Source organism: Ahaetulla prasina, chromosome 3 (assembly GCF_028640845.1).
Source record: "Ahaetulla prasina isolate Xishuangbanna chromosome 3, ASM2864084v1, whole genome shotgun sequence".
In the NCBI taxonomy this organism is placed as follows: Eukaryota; Metazoa; Chordata; class Lepidosauria; order Squamata; family Colubridae; genus Ahaetulla; species Ahaetulla prasina.
Genome location: NC_080541.1, coordinates 57,002,030 through 57,020,658, shown reverse-complemented (window position 1 = coordinate 57,020,658; position 18,629 = coordinate 57,002,030). Strand labels below are relative to the sequence as shown.

At 40.2% G+C, this 18,629-nt stretch overlaps 1 protein-coding gene across 5 annotated transcripts in view; it reads right to left on the bottom strand.

Moving 5' to 3' along the window:
* Positions 1-13,999, bottom strand: part of ANKRD29 (ankyrin repeat domain 29) — a 36,939-nt gene extending 22,940 nt beyond the window's left edge. The window contains exons 1-4 of one of the 5 annotated variants that reach the window (XM_058178460.1): positions 13,706-13,998; positions 9,256-9,366; positions 6,593-6,691; positions 3,499-3,597 (exon numbers count right to left, since the gene is read on the bottom strand). In XM_058178460.1, the coding sequence (XP_058034443.1) occupies positions 3,499-3,597; positions 6,593-6,691; positions 9,256-9,366; positions 13,706-13,717 (321 nt within the window). In that variant the 5' untranslated portion in view covers positions 13,718-13,998. The other 4 variants (XM_058178458.1, XM_058178457.1, XM_058178461.1 and 1 more) reach the window with 4 other exon arrangements.
* Positions 14,000-18,629: the final 4,630 nt, after the last annotated feature.

The window sequence follows — 18,629 nt, the reverse complement described above, 5'->3', positions numbered from 1 at the left end:
GAATGAATAGAATAGAATAGAATAGAATTTTTATTGGCTAAGTGTGATTGGACACACAAGGAATGAATGAATGAATGAATGAATGAATGAGTGAGTGAGTTACTTCAACAACATTGTCTCACAGAAATTGACAATACAACTGCAAGCATGAAAATGAGTCCTCCTTTAGCTTCCAAGGGACCAGGGTGCCTCTGAAGGTCAGTGCTCTAAGCACTAAGAACCCAGCACAAATCTAAGCCTGTATGCACACCAATAGTGAAAATACCCTGCACAGTGTCTCTTGGCAGAGAAGGTTAATTTTCATAGACGTTGGGGTGGCTCTTTTTTTTTTTTTTTTGGCAGGGCAATAAGGATCTCTAATATCATTAAACCCAAGTGTGAGGAAAAAGACAGCAGCTAAAATGTTAAGGCCAGTTGTGTGACCTTCTCCAATACAGTTGGCCTGGCTGTTTGCCAAAACTTAAAACACCCTCCATCCCCCTCCTGCTAAAGCTTCTTTCTTAAAACAATTGTGGTCTTTGCCTTTCATGTCGCTCAACCTTTCACCTGCCAGGTTCCTAGCCCTTCACCCTTGACCCACTGCTGTGTTTGCTTAGCATTGTGCCAATCGACTTTAGAAGTCTGTGTGTGTGTGTGTGTGTGAGAGAGAGAGAGAGAGAGGGAGGGAGGGAGGGAGTGCAAAAGGGGGAAGGAGGATTCCCAGCTCTAAACAAAGGGAAATCCCGGAATGCCAGCGCGAAAGGCGGTGCTCGCGTTCCTCCTCCCTTGCTCAAAAGCCCCAATAACCTTCACCAGCAAGGCAGACCCCACGGGAAGGAAGGGGACGGGCTGACTCACCGAGCATCTGGCTGAAGAGCAGCTGCTCCAGGTCGCCCAGCACGGTGAAGCACGGAGGGAGAAGAAAGAATGAAAGAAGGGGAGGAACGGCCCCTCCTTTCTCTCTCTCTCTCTCTTCCAGCGCCACGGAACAGAAGGGGACTAGGGCGCGCACACACGCCCAGCTTCTGAAGCACGGAGGGAGAAGAAAGAATGAAAGAAGGAGGAACGGCCCTCCTTTCTCTCTCTCTCTCTTCCAACGGAAAACGCTCTTTCGCTATGGGGAGAGGAGGGAGGGAGGAGGTTGGCTTGCTTATTCAACCCTTCCCGGCTAGCCATCCAGCCCTTCCCAGGAGAAGGCGAGGAGTTTTGGGCGAGCGACCTTTTGCTAGAAAGCGCAGCTGCTGCCCCAACACCACCAGTTGGGGCGGAGCCGGTGAGCTGCAGTAACTCCCGCCAGGCTATGCATTGGCGCGGGAAGCCCTGGCGGTGCAGTCCTTCTCGGCTGAGGGAGGAGGTTTTCCTCTTCTCTCTCCCGTTGCGCCTGAACATCTGCCTAGCAACAATGACGACACGGGAGAACCTTTTTCTACTGGTTGAGCTTGGCCAATCGCCGCTTGCTCTGAGTTGCTGCATTGTTTGTTCACCCGGGCGTCTCAATTTACCAGAAAGCGGAACGCGAGTTTGAGGGTCGGGCGGGATGGCGCTGCGCTCTGCGCCGCCGCGAGCCACAAAGGCCAGAAGAAAGGTCATTCCATCGAGTAATGGAGCGGCTCCTTCCTCTCCGCCTTACCCATGCTGTGCGAGCCCGGCTGGGCTGCAACCCGCCGCCGCCGCTCCTTCCTCAGCCTCCCGGGGCTCGCTCTAGCAGCCGCCAGCTCAGGCCGGACTCGGCAGCTCCCCATCAGCACTCGCACGGCGCGATTCGGGCAGGAGGAGTCGGGCTCGCTCCGTGGCGGTGGTGGCGGCGGCGGCAGCGCGCCACCGCCACAGAGCGAGCCCGACCTCCTGCCCGAATCGCGCCGTGCGAGTGCTGATGGGGAGCTGCCGAGTCCGCCTGAGCTTGGCGGCTGCTAGAGCGAGCCCGGGAGGCTGAGGAAGGAGCGGCGGCGGCGGGGTTGCAGCCCAGCCGGCTCGCACAGCATGGGTAAGGCGGAGAGGAAGGAGCCTTCGCCCATTACTCGATGGAATGACCTTTCTTCTGGCCTTTGGGTGGCTCGCGCGGCGAAGCTCGCGGTCGGGAAACCTCCTCCTCAGCCGAGAAGGCTGGCGGCTCCCCTGCCCAGCCCTCTCACTGCACCACCAGGGCTTCCCCGCGCCAATGCACAGTCCGCCAAGTTTGCGCCGTCCGCCCACCAGACACGGGAATGGGGGCCGGCCTGGGGGCGACAAATCCCACGAGACCTCGGCGGGCCCGCTCCCCGTCCCTCCCATGGGAGTCCGTTCGGTACCCCCTCCTGTGCGGGGTTCCCGAAGACGTAGACTCGAGTATAAGCCGAGGGGACGTTTTTCAGCACAAAAAACGTGCTGAAAAACTCGGCTTATACTCGAGTATATACGGTATTTGTTCTGTGGCCTAAATTCAGGTCTTTATACCAGTTTCTTCTCATAGGATCTTGTGCTGCTGTATAAAACTGTTGTGTCTTACATACAAAGAGAATCTGGGAGGATCAGATTAATTTTCAAGTTCCATATTAGAACTTTGTGAGATAAATCAAAATTATGATATAAAACATTTCAGAATTTATAAGGGCATGTAGTTGTGGTGTGCACATTTTGAAAATGATTAGAAAGAAATATTTTAGATCTCAGAGAAATACAAAACCTTTTCGAGTTTTTGTGCAAAAAGATGCTGCTACTTCAAAGAATAGCTTTCATCTGATGTTTCAGCAGGAGCTATGAAGGACACCCTCCATTATGTACCCATTTCTTAAGGGGGACCAAGTACCCTGTCCAGAGGTTAACTACTAGGACTAATGTCAGTTCTGTATATATTATTTAGCACTCCACAATTTCTTCCATTTGCAGAGTTATGCAGCAAAGTTATATGTTCCTTTGCAGCAAAGAGAAGTGATCTGCAGAAATCTACAATGACAATATCTGCAGATCTGGATGCCTCCCATTTAGTGCAAAAGTAAGAAAATCTCAGGTGGGATGTTTATATACTGCTGCTTTCCCCAAACTAGTTTCCCCAGAAATGTGGGATTACAGCTTCCATCATTCCAAGCTATCATACTCTGACAACCTACAGCATCCTACGGGAACAATTCCTGTCCCTAATAAATACAAAATGCTGTACTGTTTTGTTTTCTAAAAGGAGCTAATACAGTCTCCATGATTGTGACTTTCATACATTTCCAGTCTGTCAATCAAGCCGAAAGTCTTTTGTCTTTCTTTTTTTAAAGTTTGCTTTCATTGTCAGCTTTGGCTTTTCCCTTTCCAAATGAAATGACAAAAATAACAAACAAATTGAGTGATACTTATATAATGAAAACTGAGCAATAAGAGTCACACACAACTTAACGTCCTGCCAGGGAACTGTACAGGGAGAAGCAAAATTATTCTGTGGGCCTCTTGTCAGTTGTCCATGCCAAGCCTTGGATCAGAAGAAAACAGCCGCCTTTCCTTCCTGCCTGGCTGTCTAAGTTCACCAACATGTTGAAGCCAAGTATAACTTCTTACTTTGGTTTTGAATTCTGTGGAAGCTCCATATTCAAAGAGTAACTTCACTATATCATTGTGGCCTTGTTGTGCAGCAAAGAATAGGGCAGTGGCTCCAGTCTAAAATGAGAATCAGAAATCCCATTGATTACCAAATATGAAGGGGCATTTCATACAAAATATATGTAAGAAGTTTAACAAGGATGTTGATGGAAGTGCTGAACCAAAAGTCTTTACCAGCAACCATTCCTAAGTCAAGACATTCCCACCAGATTATTCTTTTGAAGATTCCAGGATGTTTTCTTCATGTATCAGAAAAGCATGTTCATAATTACATCCTTATGCCATCATATCCCAGCAACTCTAGGAAGTTAGGAGTAGGAACACAGTTAACTTTTCCCATTTCCCCAGCCTCCATCCTTGTCAACTCCATATAGATAACTTTTTCTTCATCATTTACAACATTATTGGTATAGCCTGGTAACTCTAATTTTATACCTTTTGTCCATGGCATTGGCTTTTCTCATTCCCAGGCTATGATTTAAATAACTTATATTTATATTTTTTGTCAACAATCATAATCATTCTGGAAACTCCTGATTTTAAAAAAAACCTTTTATGGCTCTTTTCTACACAGTAGTGTAAAATCCATCTTTGGTTTAAGAGCTCCTTTTGTCCCTACAACAGGAGGTTTCATTTGGGATAGCTAGTAAGGAACCAATCAGGCAAACCAAAACAGAAAATACATAGAGGCTGTCCAGGTAAAGCTCTAGAAAATTTGGCTGCTAAATCCCATGCAGAGACTCCTTGCTGCAAACAACAAGAAGAACAAGAAAGGCACAGTGAAAAAGAGGCAAAGCTGAAATATTCATCTCTACTCCCACTTCCTGCAGGTAGAGGTTACACTGTTGTTATAGTTGGTTGCACATTTAGCCAGATATTTAGACTGGATTTGGCATTTTTGTCCACCTTTCGAGTTTCCCTCAAGTATGAGGATGATCATTTTTTAGACTTCATTCAAAGGGTTCTGTGTACCACAAATCTTGTTGAGTGAACTCTGAACAGGCTTCTCTAGGTGTTTATATTACTACAGCATTAAAAGGAATTACTAGCACTTTGGATTGGACCTGGAAACCAAGTGCCAGCCAATGCAACAACATCAGGTAGATGTCATTTTAAACTGAAGGTTGCCTTGTCAAGAGTCTTTACACCATATTGGAACTACCCATATACAACACATTGCAGAAGGATCACTGTGTGGTTACTTGGGCATGAATTACTGTCCTCAGAACAAAGGTCTCCAACCTTGGTCCCTTTAAGACTTTGGACTTCAACTCCCAGAATTCCTCAGCCAGAACATCCCCTGATTCATGCCCAAATAACCACACAGTGATCCTTCTGCAATGTGCTGATTGTGGGTTGCTTTTGGGGATGACTCAAAATGCCAAATCTGGCACAGCAGTCAATTCTGAGAAAAGACCCATGGGCATACTTTCTATTTACTGTTTTATCAGAAACCATGAGTCCATCATACACCAACTCCTTCAAGACAAGCACTACCCCATCAAGAGAATCTATCGGGGCTAATGTTAAAGGAATGCTCCAATATTTACTGGGAACAAGCAGATCAGTCTTGTAGGGCTTAGTCTGAATTTGTTTTGTCTCATCCATGCATTGATATAGGATTAATGCAATTCTAATATAGCTATGTAACCAACACTCACATCTGCTGTTAGATTTGTAGACAAGCTCTATTGATAAAGGGAAAATCTCATGGTAAGCTAAGACCATTATCATGTTTAATGTTTTCAAGAAAATAAAGTTTAAACAGACTACATGTAAGCATAAACAGATTTTATTATTGAAGTATCATTCCTTTTTTGCCTGCAAAACATTTTACCCACCAGTGAGTTTTATGCGCCAATCAATTACATCCTCTTATTTCTCACAATTTCTGCCTTGTGCTTTCTTCCTGTCAAATGTGATAGTTATTGGTGATAAACAGTTCTGTGATTTTATGTACCCATGCAGTAATCACATCAAGCACATTGTACCAATCAGCTATGTCCATTGCAGGCAAAAACTTTCTGGGCATAAGATTTAGTCACAGCAGAAAGAAACAAAAGCTTTTAGCCAATCATTCAGGATGCCATTATTTCTTCTCATATGGCATCTGTGCCTTTAAAAGCCCTGGCACAGATGCTAGTTTGATGGATCCTATCACCAATAATGCCAGGCAATAATGAGAAACTGTTCACCTATTGTGAATGGGTAGCTATATAAATAATCTATGTACATATGTTATATCACAGAGGACAAAGGAGCACTGCTGAGAAAGAGGTGGCAATGAGATTAATAAAAAGCTTTCTTGTAATGTGTTAAAAGTATACTAATGTAGTGAAAACTCTACCTCTGAACAAGATTCATTAAAATACAGTAATGATTTCCTTATCACTACACCCTATAACCCTACTCATGCAAGGACTTAAAGATAATAGAAAATTGAGGATTCAAAGAGGGTTATTAGAAACCCCATTCTTAGGAAAATGTGTCTCTTGTTCAATAGCAGGTCCTCTCACTTGACTATATAGAAACCTAACAGCAAGTGCCTGAAATCCAAGAAAATCCAGAATATCAAATCCACCATGTTTTGTCAAAGATAATATGATTAATAGTAAAAGTACCATAATGAAATCTGCTAATCTTCCGTGCAGTAATTACACTGCATTTTATGAAGTCTCTCAGCTTATTTATAGGTTCTTTGAATCTGGAAGATCTTCCATGAGCAGAATGGAGCAGGGGAGGAACATATTTTCCCCTCTCCTGAAGATGCTCCTAACATTCTGATGAGTGTGAAAAAGGCATTTGTAGAGCAAATAAATTGGTTTTCTTTTCATTCCACAAGTGGAAACCTTGCTAGATCAAAGAATCTCTGATTACTGAGATCATGGGATAGCATTTGTGAAACTACAGTAATAGAAGGTATACAAAAGTAATAATAATTTTAAAATAATAAATTATCCTTAATGTGTTTGAAACATGCAATAGGGTGCTGAATTGTTAATTAAACCAATCCCTAGGGTTACTTTTTTTAAAAATACAGAAGTTAACATACCTCTCTCTGAAGATTAATATCAGCTCCTTGCTGCACCAGTTCTCGCACACATTCTTTGTGGCCATAGTATGATGCTACCATAAGGGCTGTTGAACCAAGCTGGGCACAAAGCAATACAGTAAATACCTTAAATATGTAAATAAGCCCTGAAAACTGGAGCCTGCTTTTATTTTCTCTGCAGCTTCAGGCTCAAATGGAAGACAAAATATTTTGGGCAACTCTGTATTTTACATTGTTGAAGTCTAGGCCAATATGCTTATAGACACAAACAAACATTCAATATCCGAATAAAAGAGAATATTTGTAGTTCAGGGTTGAAATGAAGGGTCCTTGGTGTTCTTGGAGCGTGGTTGTTTTTTTGCAGATGTTTTATTACTCAAACTAGGTAACATCATCAATGCTAGTAGGAAATGGGGTTTGCATCAACTTATATTCTAGGAGCTTGCCCTATCACACTTTGTAGTAGTACTCTTTGGTTGGACTGTTTATTGTTAGCTTGTTTGGTAGTTCCTTGATTGGAGTATGGTTTTCTTCTTGATTGATATTAATTTTGGTATTAATCTATGCTCATCCAGGTGTTGAGTGCTGATGGGAAAGTATTTTGGTCTTTTTGTTCCTGTTTTGGCTTGTAGATTGTCTTTTTTGCACAGTACGTAGATGTTGTTTATATCTATGTGTATATTGATATCCAAAAAAGGGACATGGTGGCTCAGTGGCTAAGACACTGAGCTTGTTCATCGAAAGGTTCAGCGGTTCGAATCCCTAGTGCCACATAACAGGGTGAGCTCCTGTTACTTGTCCCAGCTTCTGCCAACCTAGCAGTTCGAAAGCATATAAAAATTAAATTATTATGATGATGATGATGATGATGATGATGATGATGATGATGATGATGATGTAAAAAATGCAAGTAGAAAAATAGGGACCACTTTTGGTGAGAAGGTAACAGCGTTCTGTGTGCCTTTGGCGTTTAGTCATGCCGGCCACATGACCACGGAGACGTCTTTGGACAGTGCTGGCTCTTTAGCTTTGAAACAGAGATGAGCACCGCCCCCTAGAGTCGGGAGCGACTAGCACATATGTGCGAGGGGAACCTTTACCTTTATTGATGGCCAATTTGTCAGATGCCAGGCTTCCAGGAATTCTCTAGCACTTTGGGACTTGGTCTGATTTAAAAAGGTCATGTTTCCAGTTGAAACTATGGTTACGTTTTCCATATGTTGTGAAATTAAAGCGTTTTCATCATGTCTTATGACTACTAGTTGGTGTTCATGGATGCATTCTGCTAGTCTTCTACCTGTTTGTCCTAAGCAGTGTCTATTTCAGTCTTTACACTGTAGGTTGTAGATGAATCCTTTTTTTCTTCGGGGGCTTTTGGGTTGTTTGGTTTAATTAGGATGTTTTTGAGGACTTTAGTTGATTAGTATGCTACATTCCCATCAATACTGACAGGGCAAGCCACTACAATATAAACTGAAAGCCAAAACCATTCTTTACTAGCATTGTTAGCTAGTTTGAGTAATGAAACATCTGCAAGAAAACAATCAAGCTCAGAGAACGCCAAGGACTCTACATTTGGTATAATTTATTTTTTTATTTATTGCATATATGCTTCCATATTTGTGATGCTCTTTACTTTCCATTTTTGCAAGAAAATTTGACTTCCCCAGAAAGTCAATGGGGAAGCCAGCAAGGAGACTGCAAGTTGCTGAGCTAAGTCTTCCTCATCTGTGCACCCTCTTCCAGCTCCTCTGCACTTGTGTCATCCTGATCAGTAACACATGTCTGTGCCCCCTCTCCAACCCATGTAGCACCTCTCACACCCTTCCTTGCACCTTCCCAATCCATGCAGCACCTCTAGCACACCCCACTACAGCTTCACACTTCTCCCTTCCTTCCTTCCTTCTTCCACCTCCCCCCATCCCCAGCACAGTCACTTATCTGCTTTTCAGCTTGGGACGTTCAACTTCCTAACAGCTTCTCCATTGACTTTGGTGATGAAAAGTCAGCAGAAGTTGCTTAATGTCCATGTGAGTCAGTTATTGATGGCAGCCAGACTGCAGAGAGACTGCCATCACTAAACAATGCTATCACAGTTTATGATCGCATTGCTTAGCAATGGAAATTCTAATCCCAATTGCCACTATAAGTCAACGATTACTTTATATTGGTCCAAATGCTGCTCTGAATCCTGGATTTTTTTCACTGCCATTGTAACTTCAAACAGTTGCTAAACAAATGGTTATGTCAAGAACTATCTATCAGAGGCATAATATTTCAAATCATCTGACAGAAATTTTGGAAACTTTTCAGAGGAGCAATAGTGAAAGAACATACAAATTAAGGCTATAGCACCAATAGCACTTTCCCTGTGTCACAGTCTCCATTCAAATAGCACTCCTCAATTCTGGAATTCCTCCTCAACTCCCCCCCAATTGTTAACAGTAAGTCAGTGATGTGGGGGAAAAGTGATATTCTCTTTAAGGAAGAGAAAAATACAGAAAGTTCCAAAAATGGAACTGCAGTTAAAATTCTTTGGCAATTCCTTTTAAGCAAAAGTTAGAAACTAAAATTAATGCATTCCTCAGTTTTGTATCTTTTCTATCACAGTGTATTATGAAAACAGATAAAAATCATATGTTTTTCCCTGGAAAAACCCTTACACAATCTTTGCAGTCCACGTCGACACGCCCACTATTCAACAACAGCTGAAGCAGTGCCAAGTTTCCTTTCCTTGCAGCCCAGAATGCAGCATTTGCAAGTGGTGTCTCCTTCTGTTAATAAATCCAAATATAACAAAAATAATTAAAACCTGTTTCATGATATTACATACAAGCAGGTGGGTATCTTGAATACTTTTACCCCCAAATCAAAGATATTACGTCAAGACACTACAGCAATCTTGCAACATTATTTTTTCTTTTAATCTATGGAAGGAGAATCTTATCAATCTGGGGCACAGTGTATATGCTTTTTTATTGTCAATGTTCTTTATCTTTAAAATTGTAAAGTAGTTGTTTGATAGTTAATAAATGCATTGGAACCTTAAGGGATCATTATTAAGCAAGACCCCCAAAGAACACATACATAGTTATCCTATGCATAATAAATAATGGGAGCCTATTAGAAGAACACATTGCCATGCAACCAGAAGTTAATGAGGGCTGGAGTTGTCCATGGGATAAAGTGATTAGGAGCATAACTACATTATATCCTACCTGCCTGCAGACTGTGACTAATCCCCACTGGCAGACTAATTTTACACTGGAATTAAGTATGATACACAAATGCACAACATTTATTTGATGACTTCAGTATTCCCCGAGGATTCGCTTGTCTCTCCTGCAGGTTTGGTGTAGTGCATTATAATTGAGTTTTGGGATATTTGTTACCCTCAAAACTCCGGGAAACAAATATACAGTGTTTTGAGAGATTATGATAAAACATTTGTGTGAATTTATGGGGACAGTATGAGAAATTCAGCATTTTATTAAGTAGTTGAAATTCTATCTTGTAACATAATACCCTGTTTCCCCCAAAATAAAACATCCCCTGATAATAAGCCCAATTGGGCTTTTGAGCGCATGGCAATAAGGCCAAGCACTTATTTCAGGGTTCATAAAAATATAAGAGAGGGTTTTATTTTGGGAGAAATATGGTACAAAAATATAGTTAATTGTACCCAATTTTGCCATGGCTGTGAAGCAAATCACTGCTATTGTTAAGTGAATCATGCAGTGATTAAGCAAATCCATTTAGTTCCTTGATTTTGGTATTTGGTTATTGATCATGTGATTCCAGGACACTGCAACCATTGTAAATACACACTAGTTGCAGAATACCCGAATTTTTATTACATGATCATGGGGAGGCCATGGCGCTCATAAATGCATGGACCATTAATACGTTATTTTTTTCAGTGTCATTGTAACTTCAAATGGTCGCTAAATGAATGAGTGTAAGTTGAGGATTACCTGTATATTAAATGCGATAGATAAGCAAATTCATGACATCTAGAATGTTACATGTAGTTCTCAACTTACAAGAGTTCATTCAGTGACTGTTTGAAGTTACAACAGCACTGAAAAGTGTGACATTACCATTTTTCACACTTATGCCCATTCCTATGATCACGTGATCATAATTCAGACCCTTGGCAACTGACTCATATGTCCTGGGATCATGTGATCACCTTTTGGAACCTTCTGACAAGGAAAGTCAGTGGAGAAGCCGGATTCTCTTAACAACTGTGTTACTAAGTTATCATGGTTGATTCCCTTAACAACTATGGCAAGAAAGGTTGAAAAATCCACTTAACAACATACATTTTTGGGCTCAATTGAGGTCATAAATCAAGGATTAACTGTATTTATCATAAACTTTTGCCTTGTTCTGCGTTCAAGAGATCTTGAATTTAACCCTCAACACAAACACCTGTTTTAAGAATCAAGTAACAGGTAATGGGAAAGTTTTTTTTTGAGTACATGATCATGTAATCAAAAAAAATTGTATATTATTTATATAAGTTTCATTTATATTTTATATATACACACACACACACATATACATACACACACACTTACAGAAGAGAAAACTAAATTTAAGTGATATCTAACTATCTAACTGGCACATTTGATTATCCAGAAAAATTACAGTCATTCTTCCTTTTCAAATTATCACGGCTATTAGAAAGATCTGTTAATCAGGCCAAATAAAAAGAGCAATGCAGATGAGGAAATCCACTGTGAATCAGTGTCTATTTTCTCTGTCAGATAATGGCTATAGAGTTCTCATTCATTCAGGTTTGTTAGATAATGCTCTTATAGAGTGGTTATTAAATCTTCCAGTAACAAGGAGGCCAGAGCATGGAGTCTTGTCAGTATGAAGATTTTCTATGAGATACATACTAGAATGTTGGCTACATACCTACCATAGGAGTATGATTTTTCCATCAAATCTTTCCCATGAAGGAAAGCGCTCATAGAGGTCTCTCTGGAGAATATTACCAAGGAAACAATACCGTACCATAAAATGATGCTGCATGAGACAGCCTGCATAATCATTGTGCTTGAAAACGTATTCCAAAATCAGAACACAATATTATCTTACTTTCCTCAAACACTGAGAAATCTATGCTGTCTAAAGAAAATAACTTTATAATCCAGGTGGCACAAGATTGGTAGGAAAGATGGAGCAACAGGAACTAATTCTTTGGGAAAGCATGGGAATTAATTTGAATCTACTAATTAAGGCACCAGGTTAGAAACCAGAAGACTGTAAATTCTAGCACCACCTTAGGCATGGAAGTTAATTGGGTGACTTTGGGCCAGTCACTTTCTCTCAGCCCTCACAGAGTTGTTGTGAGAAAAACAGGAAGAGGAAAGAGTATGAATTTGAATTATTTTATAAAAACAACTAGGTGGGATAAAAATAAATAATTTCCTTATGCAACTTGAGCCTCCTAATGCTATAAAAATGTATTACTTTTAAAAAATATGTATACAGCTATCCATCTTATATTGAACTCTGGGCTTCCAATCGTCAATTAAAATAATATCAATTATAAAACAATAGAAAACTATATTAGGACAGTAAAAATGAAAAACTTGGCCCCAAAGTTAAACTTCCAACATATAATCGCTCATTAAATCCTCTCAGCCAGCTCAACCTATCCCGGCACTATCTCTTTCTCAGTATGAGGGGGTCTACTATATTAACAGGAAGAGCTTTATTTTGAAATACCAGTGTAGGTCTCTTCCTGACGTGGAGGGATTCTGTGGATAACTTTATACATCTTTATGTATCTTTCAGTACAGGAAACCAGTCTAGTTTAAAGTAGCTTGTGATGGGCTGTATCAAGGCGAGATAATAAGCAATATCATCTAAAAAATATTTTAGTAATAATTCTACAATTTGTTTTATAGGTCTCTAGCTGTCCCTATTCCTAAGCCTTGGCTAATGAATGCCCCAGGAATTATCTAATACACATTTTATTGGCTGCAGGTCATCTATATTCCTAATTTTTGATGAGGCCTGTAAATTGTCTAACTCTTGTTACTTTTATCAGCTTTCTAACTATTCAGAATTGTTACAAGATTTACACATGCATATTTCCTGTAGATAAGCATTCTCTGTTCTTGCCAGACAGGCTCCACAATTACAGTCTTCCTGGTTTATTTTCAAGGGTGTATCGTGACCTGGCTTTATTTTAGCATACAGCCCATCACTTGTTATGGTAACAAGTTGCCATGTGGAGAAATGGATCATAAAGATGTGGAAAAAGCCTTTTGATTGTGGCTTTCAACCTACTGAAAAAAAACAACAACCCTTAAGAGTTAGAGCAACCCTGCCCTGTGTGGGTTTTTTTGCCAAATTGAGTTATAGCCAATTTGTTTCAGCAAAAATTGGCCAGGCATTCTGTTAATTTGTCTTAATATGTATTTTAATAACCAGTATGTTAATTTAAAAAAAAATCTGGTGAGTTGCTTTTGGGGTCCCAAGGCTGCCTATGGAAAGATCATTGATGATGATGATGATATAAAATTCAGGCCTACCAGTGTTTCCCTTTACAGCCCCCTCCCACTTAAACTCCATTGGAGTTGGACTACCAATACATTTAAAGAAATAACAATTTACGTACTCTGCAAAAAGACCCCTCCCAGAATACTGCTCTGACTGACAGTTCTCAATAGCTGGAGGCTTTGCACCACTTTCAGTATAAATGGTGGGGGGTGGGAGGCGAGTCTTTTCCCGTCTCCCTTATAACTGGGAGGGGGGCGATGACTTCTTGACCGGGCTTATTTTCCAGCTACAGAAAACCCCGCGCGTCTAAGATGAATGCAGACACGAAGGACTCGCCCCAGCCGCACCACGCTTCACCTTTCAGCGCTTGGCTCCACCGCCGGCGACGAGCGGTGACACGCCAAAGATCGCTTTTCTGGAGCAGCCGGTTTCTGCCCCGGCTTCCTTCTGCTCTTCTGCAACCAGGGCTAACGGCAAGAGGCAGCCACTCCAACCAGGCCTGCCCCGGCGCCTGACTGCAACGTTAGCGGGCGATCAGCCTCAGCAGCGGCAGCGGCAGCATCGCCCGGCACAGCTCGACTGCGGACTTACCTTGAAAGACATCTTGAGCTCTCTAAGGGGATCATGCCTACCGCCCAAAGCCGAGCTGCATCGTCTGGCCGCCCTGCAGCGCTTCCTCCCGGCTTTCCTCTGGGGCTGGCAGGCGAGCAGGGCAGCGTCTGGCTGCAGAGAGCGGCAGCCCCACGCCCGAGCCGGCGTCTGAGTAACAGCGGCGGCTGTCTGCCAGCCAACCAGCGCCACGAGGCCCGCTTTTCCTCCTGAGCTGCAGGCTCTGCTGGCTCATCGCGGTGCCCTCCGAGGATTCCCGCGCTTTGTTCGGTCACGCAGAGGAACCGGGAGTTGCTGAATTAGCAAACGCCCGTGAATAGAGGAGGATTTAGCTGCGGGCCTAAGGTGATTCTGAACTTCAGTGATTCACTTAACAAATGGGGCAAGAAAAGTTGTAAAATGGGACAAAACTGCCTTAACAAATTTCTCACTTAACAGCATAAATTTTTGGGTCAGTAGTTGTCATACATTGAGGACTTACCCGTAGTCCTCGACTTACGGCCACAATTGAGCCAAAATTTTCTGTTGCTAAATGAGACATTTGTTAAATTAGTTTTGTCCCGCTTTACGACCCTTCTGGCCACAGTTGTTAAGTTAATCACTGCAGTTGTTAAATTAGTAAAACAGTTGTTAAGTGAATCTGGTTTCCCCATTGACTTTGCTTGTCAGAAGGTCACAAAAAGTGATCACATGACACTGCAACTGTCATGAGTTACTTGCCAAGCATCTGAATTTTGATCATGCGTCCATGGGGACATCGCAATGGTTGTTAAAGTGTGGTCATAAATCACTTTTTTCAGTGCCATTTGAATGGTTACTAAATGAACTATTGGAAGTCGAGGACTACCTCTTTCATTTAAGCTATCTACACTTTTGGATGTTCAAGACAGCTAAGAGTCTTTTAAAAGGACCCAGTAAAATATTTCAGATCGGTAATGAAAAGCATTTAAATGTTACTGAGCAAGAAAAGACCAACACATGAAAAAGTTGCAGGAGTTCCACCATGTTACTTTAAAACAGTTCTACATATGTGTTGCACTTAAAAGTCTAGAAATCCTAGTTTACAATAGTAATAAATAGAACGGGGAGTGCTCAATAAACTGTATTTCATTATTTAGCCCCATGGATTTTGAGTGCAAAGGTACCAATTTGTTCCTAACGAGCAGAAGAACACATGTGGTACAATCTTATCTGAAAGCTCATATTGTAATAATAAATGATAATATTGCAAGGACATTATGCATTTATTTTACAGTCCAGAAAGGAACAGGTTACATAAAACACTTTGGGATTTAACTTCCAGGATATAGACACAGAATTAGATTGCATTGTATGTCACAAAACAATATCAATTATGCAGAATTAAATAAATAACATGTTATGTCTTTGTATCTGAATCTCTGAATAAAATAAAATATAAAGATGTATATAATGTAATTATAAAAATGATGCACTTGAATTATTCTACAAGCACATTTTTTTTTGTTCGTAGACCATCTCGTTTGGATTAATATAACAGAAAGCAATATTAAGTCTTAAATAAAAAAAATAAGTATATGGGAAAAATGAATTATACGATATACTGATTTTGTTAGAAAAGTTTTTTCTTTCTTTTCTATCTTGCCTGTCTTGCAGAGTACTGGATTTATTTTCACTTGAAGCACATGAGAACAGGCATCTATTTTGAAAAGTTTTTGTTGGAAATAGTGGCTGCCTAAACAAAACTAGGTGCTTGCTTCAGAACAGCAGCAAAACAATAAGAAAAATCTCAACTGAAAACTTACATTGAAATAATAATTTAAAGCAGCCTATAGATCATATGGAGCATTTTTGGTATTTTCCACATCTCCTAACTTCTATAGCAAATTGCATTGTGCATGAGTTGAAGGCCAGTCCTGAGATATCACAATGAGAATGGTGAACCTATTTATTTATTTATTTATTTATTGAATCATATATAAAATAACAGGTAAAAGTATAAACATAATCTGGATACATGAAAATAGTAAGTAAAAAAGGAATATTAGGAGAGGGACGGTAAGCATGCGGGTGCACATATGCACGCCTCTTACAGACCTCTTAAGAATGAGGTGAGGTCAACAGTAGAAAGTTTAAGCTTAAAGTTTTGGGGGCTTGGGGAAGAAACTACAGAGTCGGTAGTGCATTCCAGGCACTCTGTTACTGAAGTCATATTTTCTGCAATCGAGTTTGGAGCGGTTTATCTTGAGTTTGTCTTTATTATTTGCTTGTGTATTGTTGTGGTTGAAGCTGGAGTAGTCATTGACAGGTAGGACACTGTGGTAGATAATTTTATGTACTATGCTTAGGTCAGACTGAAGTCGGTGTAGTTCTAAGTTGTCTAAGCCCAAAATTTGGAATCTGGTGGTATAAAGTATTTTATTATGGGTAGAAGAGTGGAGGAATCTTCTCGTAAAATATCTCTTCAGAAACATTTTCTAATTTAAAGGTAAGCAACCTTTTTGGACCGGCATGCACATAGGCATTTTTCAGATCCTATTACTGGCACTCTCATAAAGAATGCTGTCTTGGCAGAAATGAATTATTTCTGGGCACAAATCAAATACATAATAATAAAATGGCTCCCATGGGAGAAGCAGCCAATCTACCTAGCCATTTACCAGATGCCAAAGAATTGAAGTTGTTCCCTTTAGCTTTCTCTACTGCCCTTTTTTTTTTCTGGGCAGATAGACAAACCAGCAAACAAAGCACTGGGTTCAGCCATCTTTTTTCCCTCTCTCCTAAGAATGTGTTTGGAGTCAAAAGGATTTTTTCATAAAGATGAAAGCCTTGTAGTGTGCCAGTTTCCCATGTAAGTTTTTTGACTTAAAACAATTTTGAAAGATTCTAAATGAACAGAGAATTTGATGAGCTCTGCTGAAACCAATATTGATTTGGAGAGAAGTACCATCACTTGTTTCATTATTTTTTTTTTTTGTGGAAGCATAGCTATCCTTTAAAATCTTGCTGCCATCCATACCCTCAAAGTAATCCATGTAAAATAGTTTTGTTGAAGTTTAAACTTACATAGACATTCTTACCTCTCAGTTGCATTTTACCAGACATTGTAATAACACTGGATTTTATTATATTCTATCTCCCAGTTATTTAAAGGAAATAAACTATTGTCAATTAAAACATAATTTAAAATAATGTATGAATAGATAGTACAGATTCTGTTTAAAGGGAAATAAGCAAAATAATTTTCCAGGCTTAAATATAAAATGACTTGTGTTGACACAGTAGTTAGAATGCAGTATTGCAGGCTAATTCTGCTGACTGCTGACTGCCAGCATTTCGGCAGTTCGAGACTCACCGGCTCAAGATTGACTCAGCCTTCCATCCTTCCGAGGTCAGTAAAATGAGGACCGAAATTGTTGGGGGCAATATACTGACTCTGTAAACTGCTTAGAGTAGGCTGTAAAGCACTGTGAAGCAGTATATAAGTCTAAGTGCTGTTACTATTGCTATTACTATGGCCATGTTTCAGTTGCTTTTCTGTTCTCATCCTTCCTCTTTACAAGTTCATTTAGGTATATAGCTCCCTTTTCATACGGTTGTGCCCAAAATACTTTTTTTTTAACAGAACAAAACTATTTAATCACAAGTATCAAGGAATATTTCCACATATAGTGTGTTGTCTATTCATATTGTAATGACTGCATATTCCATAATTTAGCTACAGGACTGAAGTCACGTATTTTTCCTGTTTCCTCTCTTACTCCACTTGTAGCAGTGATGGAGTCCTGCGGACTAGGGGCAGGTAACAAGGCAGATCTCAGGGCAGGGAGCAAAAAGAAGGTAGTGGAGAGATGCAGACTGATTACAAAGGGAGGAAGAGAGAGGCAATGAAAATATGCATATGCACTTTATAAAAAGAGGTGAGTATGATATTGCCCATTGCTGACATTGCCCATTGCTGACATAGCGTTTTCTTTAAAGGAATGTGGCACTGAAGCATGTCTATGTTCAGGAAAGGAATTTATAGTTGGAACTTGGGTTGACAAGGTTCACTATGCTGCTTGATTAGCACTGTTAAACATATCTGAATTAATGTAATGAAGAAAACATATTGATGCTTGCATAGTACCTAGTTCTCTCTCCCCATCTGGAGAATATAAGAGACATTATCTGTGCATAAATCTATTAAATAATGTCCATAAGCAATTCCTCAACTATTCTTTGACTTAGGGTGAGCCATTGGCACATATAAAGAACTATTTCCCTATTGGTGCACTTTGACATATCAAGTTTCCTTAAATAAAAACATGTACAACTCAGCATCAGATGTTTTAAGTCGATCAGTGGCAAAAAGCACTTTGTCATCACTTTTGTCAGCTAAAAGGTTAGGAAGAACACTGGCAGTATTGTACTTTATTAAAAACAGGATATGAAACACAGAAGATTTAACACCATTTTCCCATTATATATATATATTTCACAAGATAGAAGCTGGCAATCAGTGTCACTTAAAACAAACAGACTGGAGTTGCTGATGTCCATTATTCTCTATCAATATTTGGTGGCATAAAATATAATATATAGATTTTGGAAGATCAGTAGATAACAGGTCAGTTCTGGACTTTCTATAGCAAGAGACTTATTCTTTCAGTTCTTTCAAGTCACCTTCTGTTTTATTTTTCACCTATGCTATTTTTACAGCCTTCTGTATGGACATGGACATTCTCTATTTTTGTTACAATTCTTCTACTAAATACAATACACACTGTATTTATTTACACAATCGATACTATAAGGTTAACAATAGTGGTAATACACAGTTCTTTATTTCAGCGATATTTCAGCGATATTAACTTAAATTTCCCAATTCTTATTTTGATTTATTTTTTCTAACCATTTGTACAATTTGTTCCATACTCTATAATAG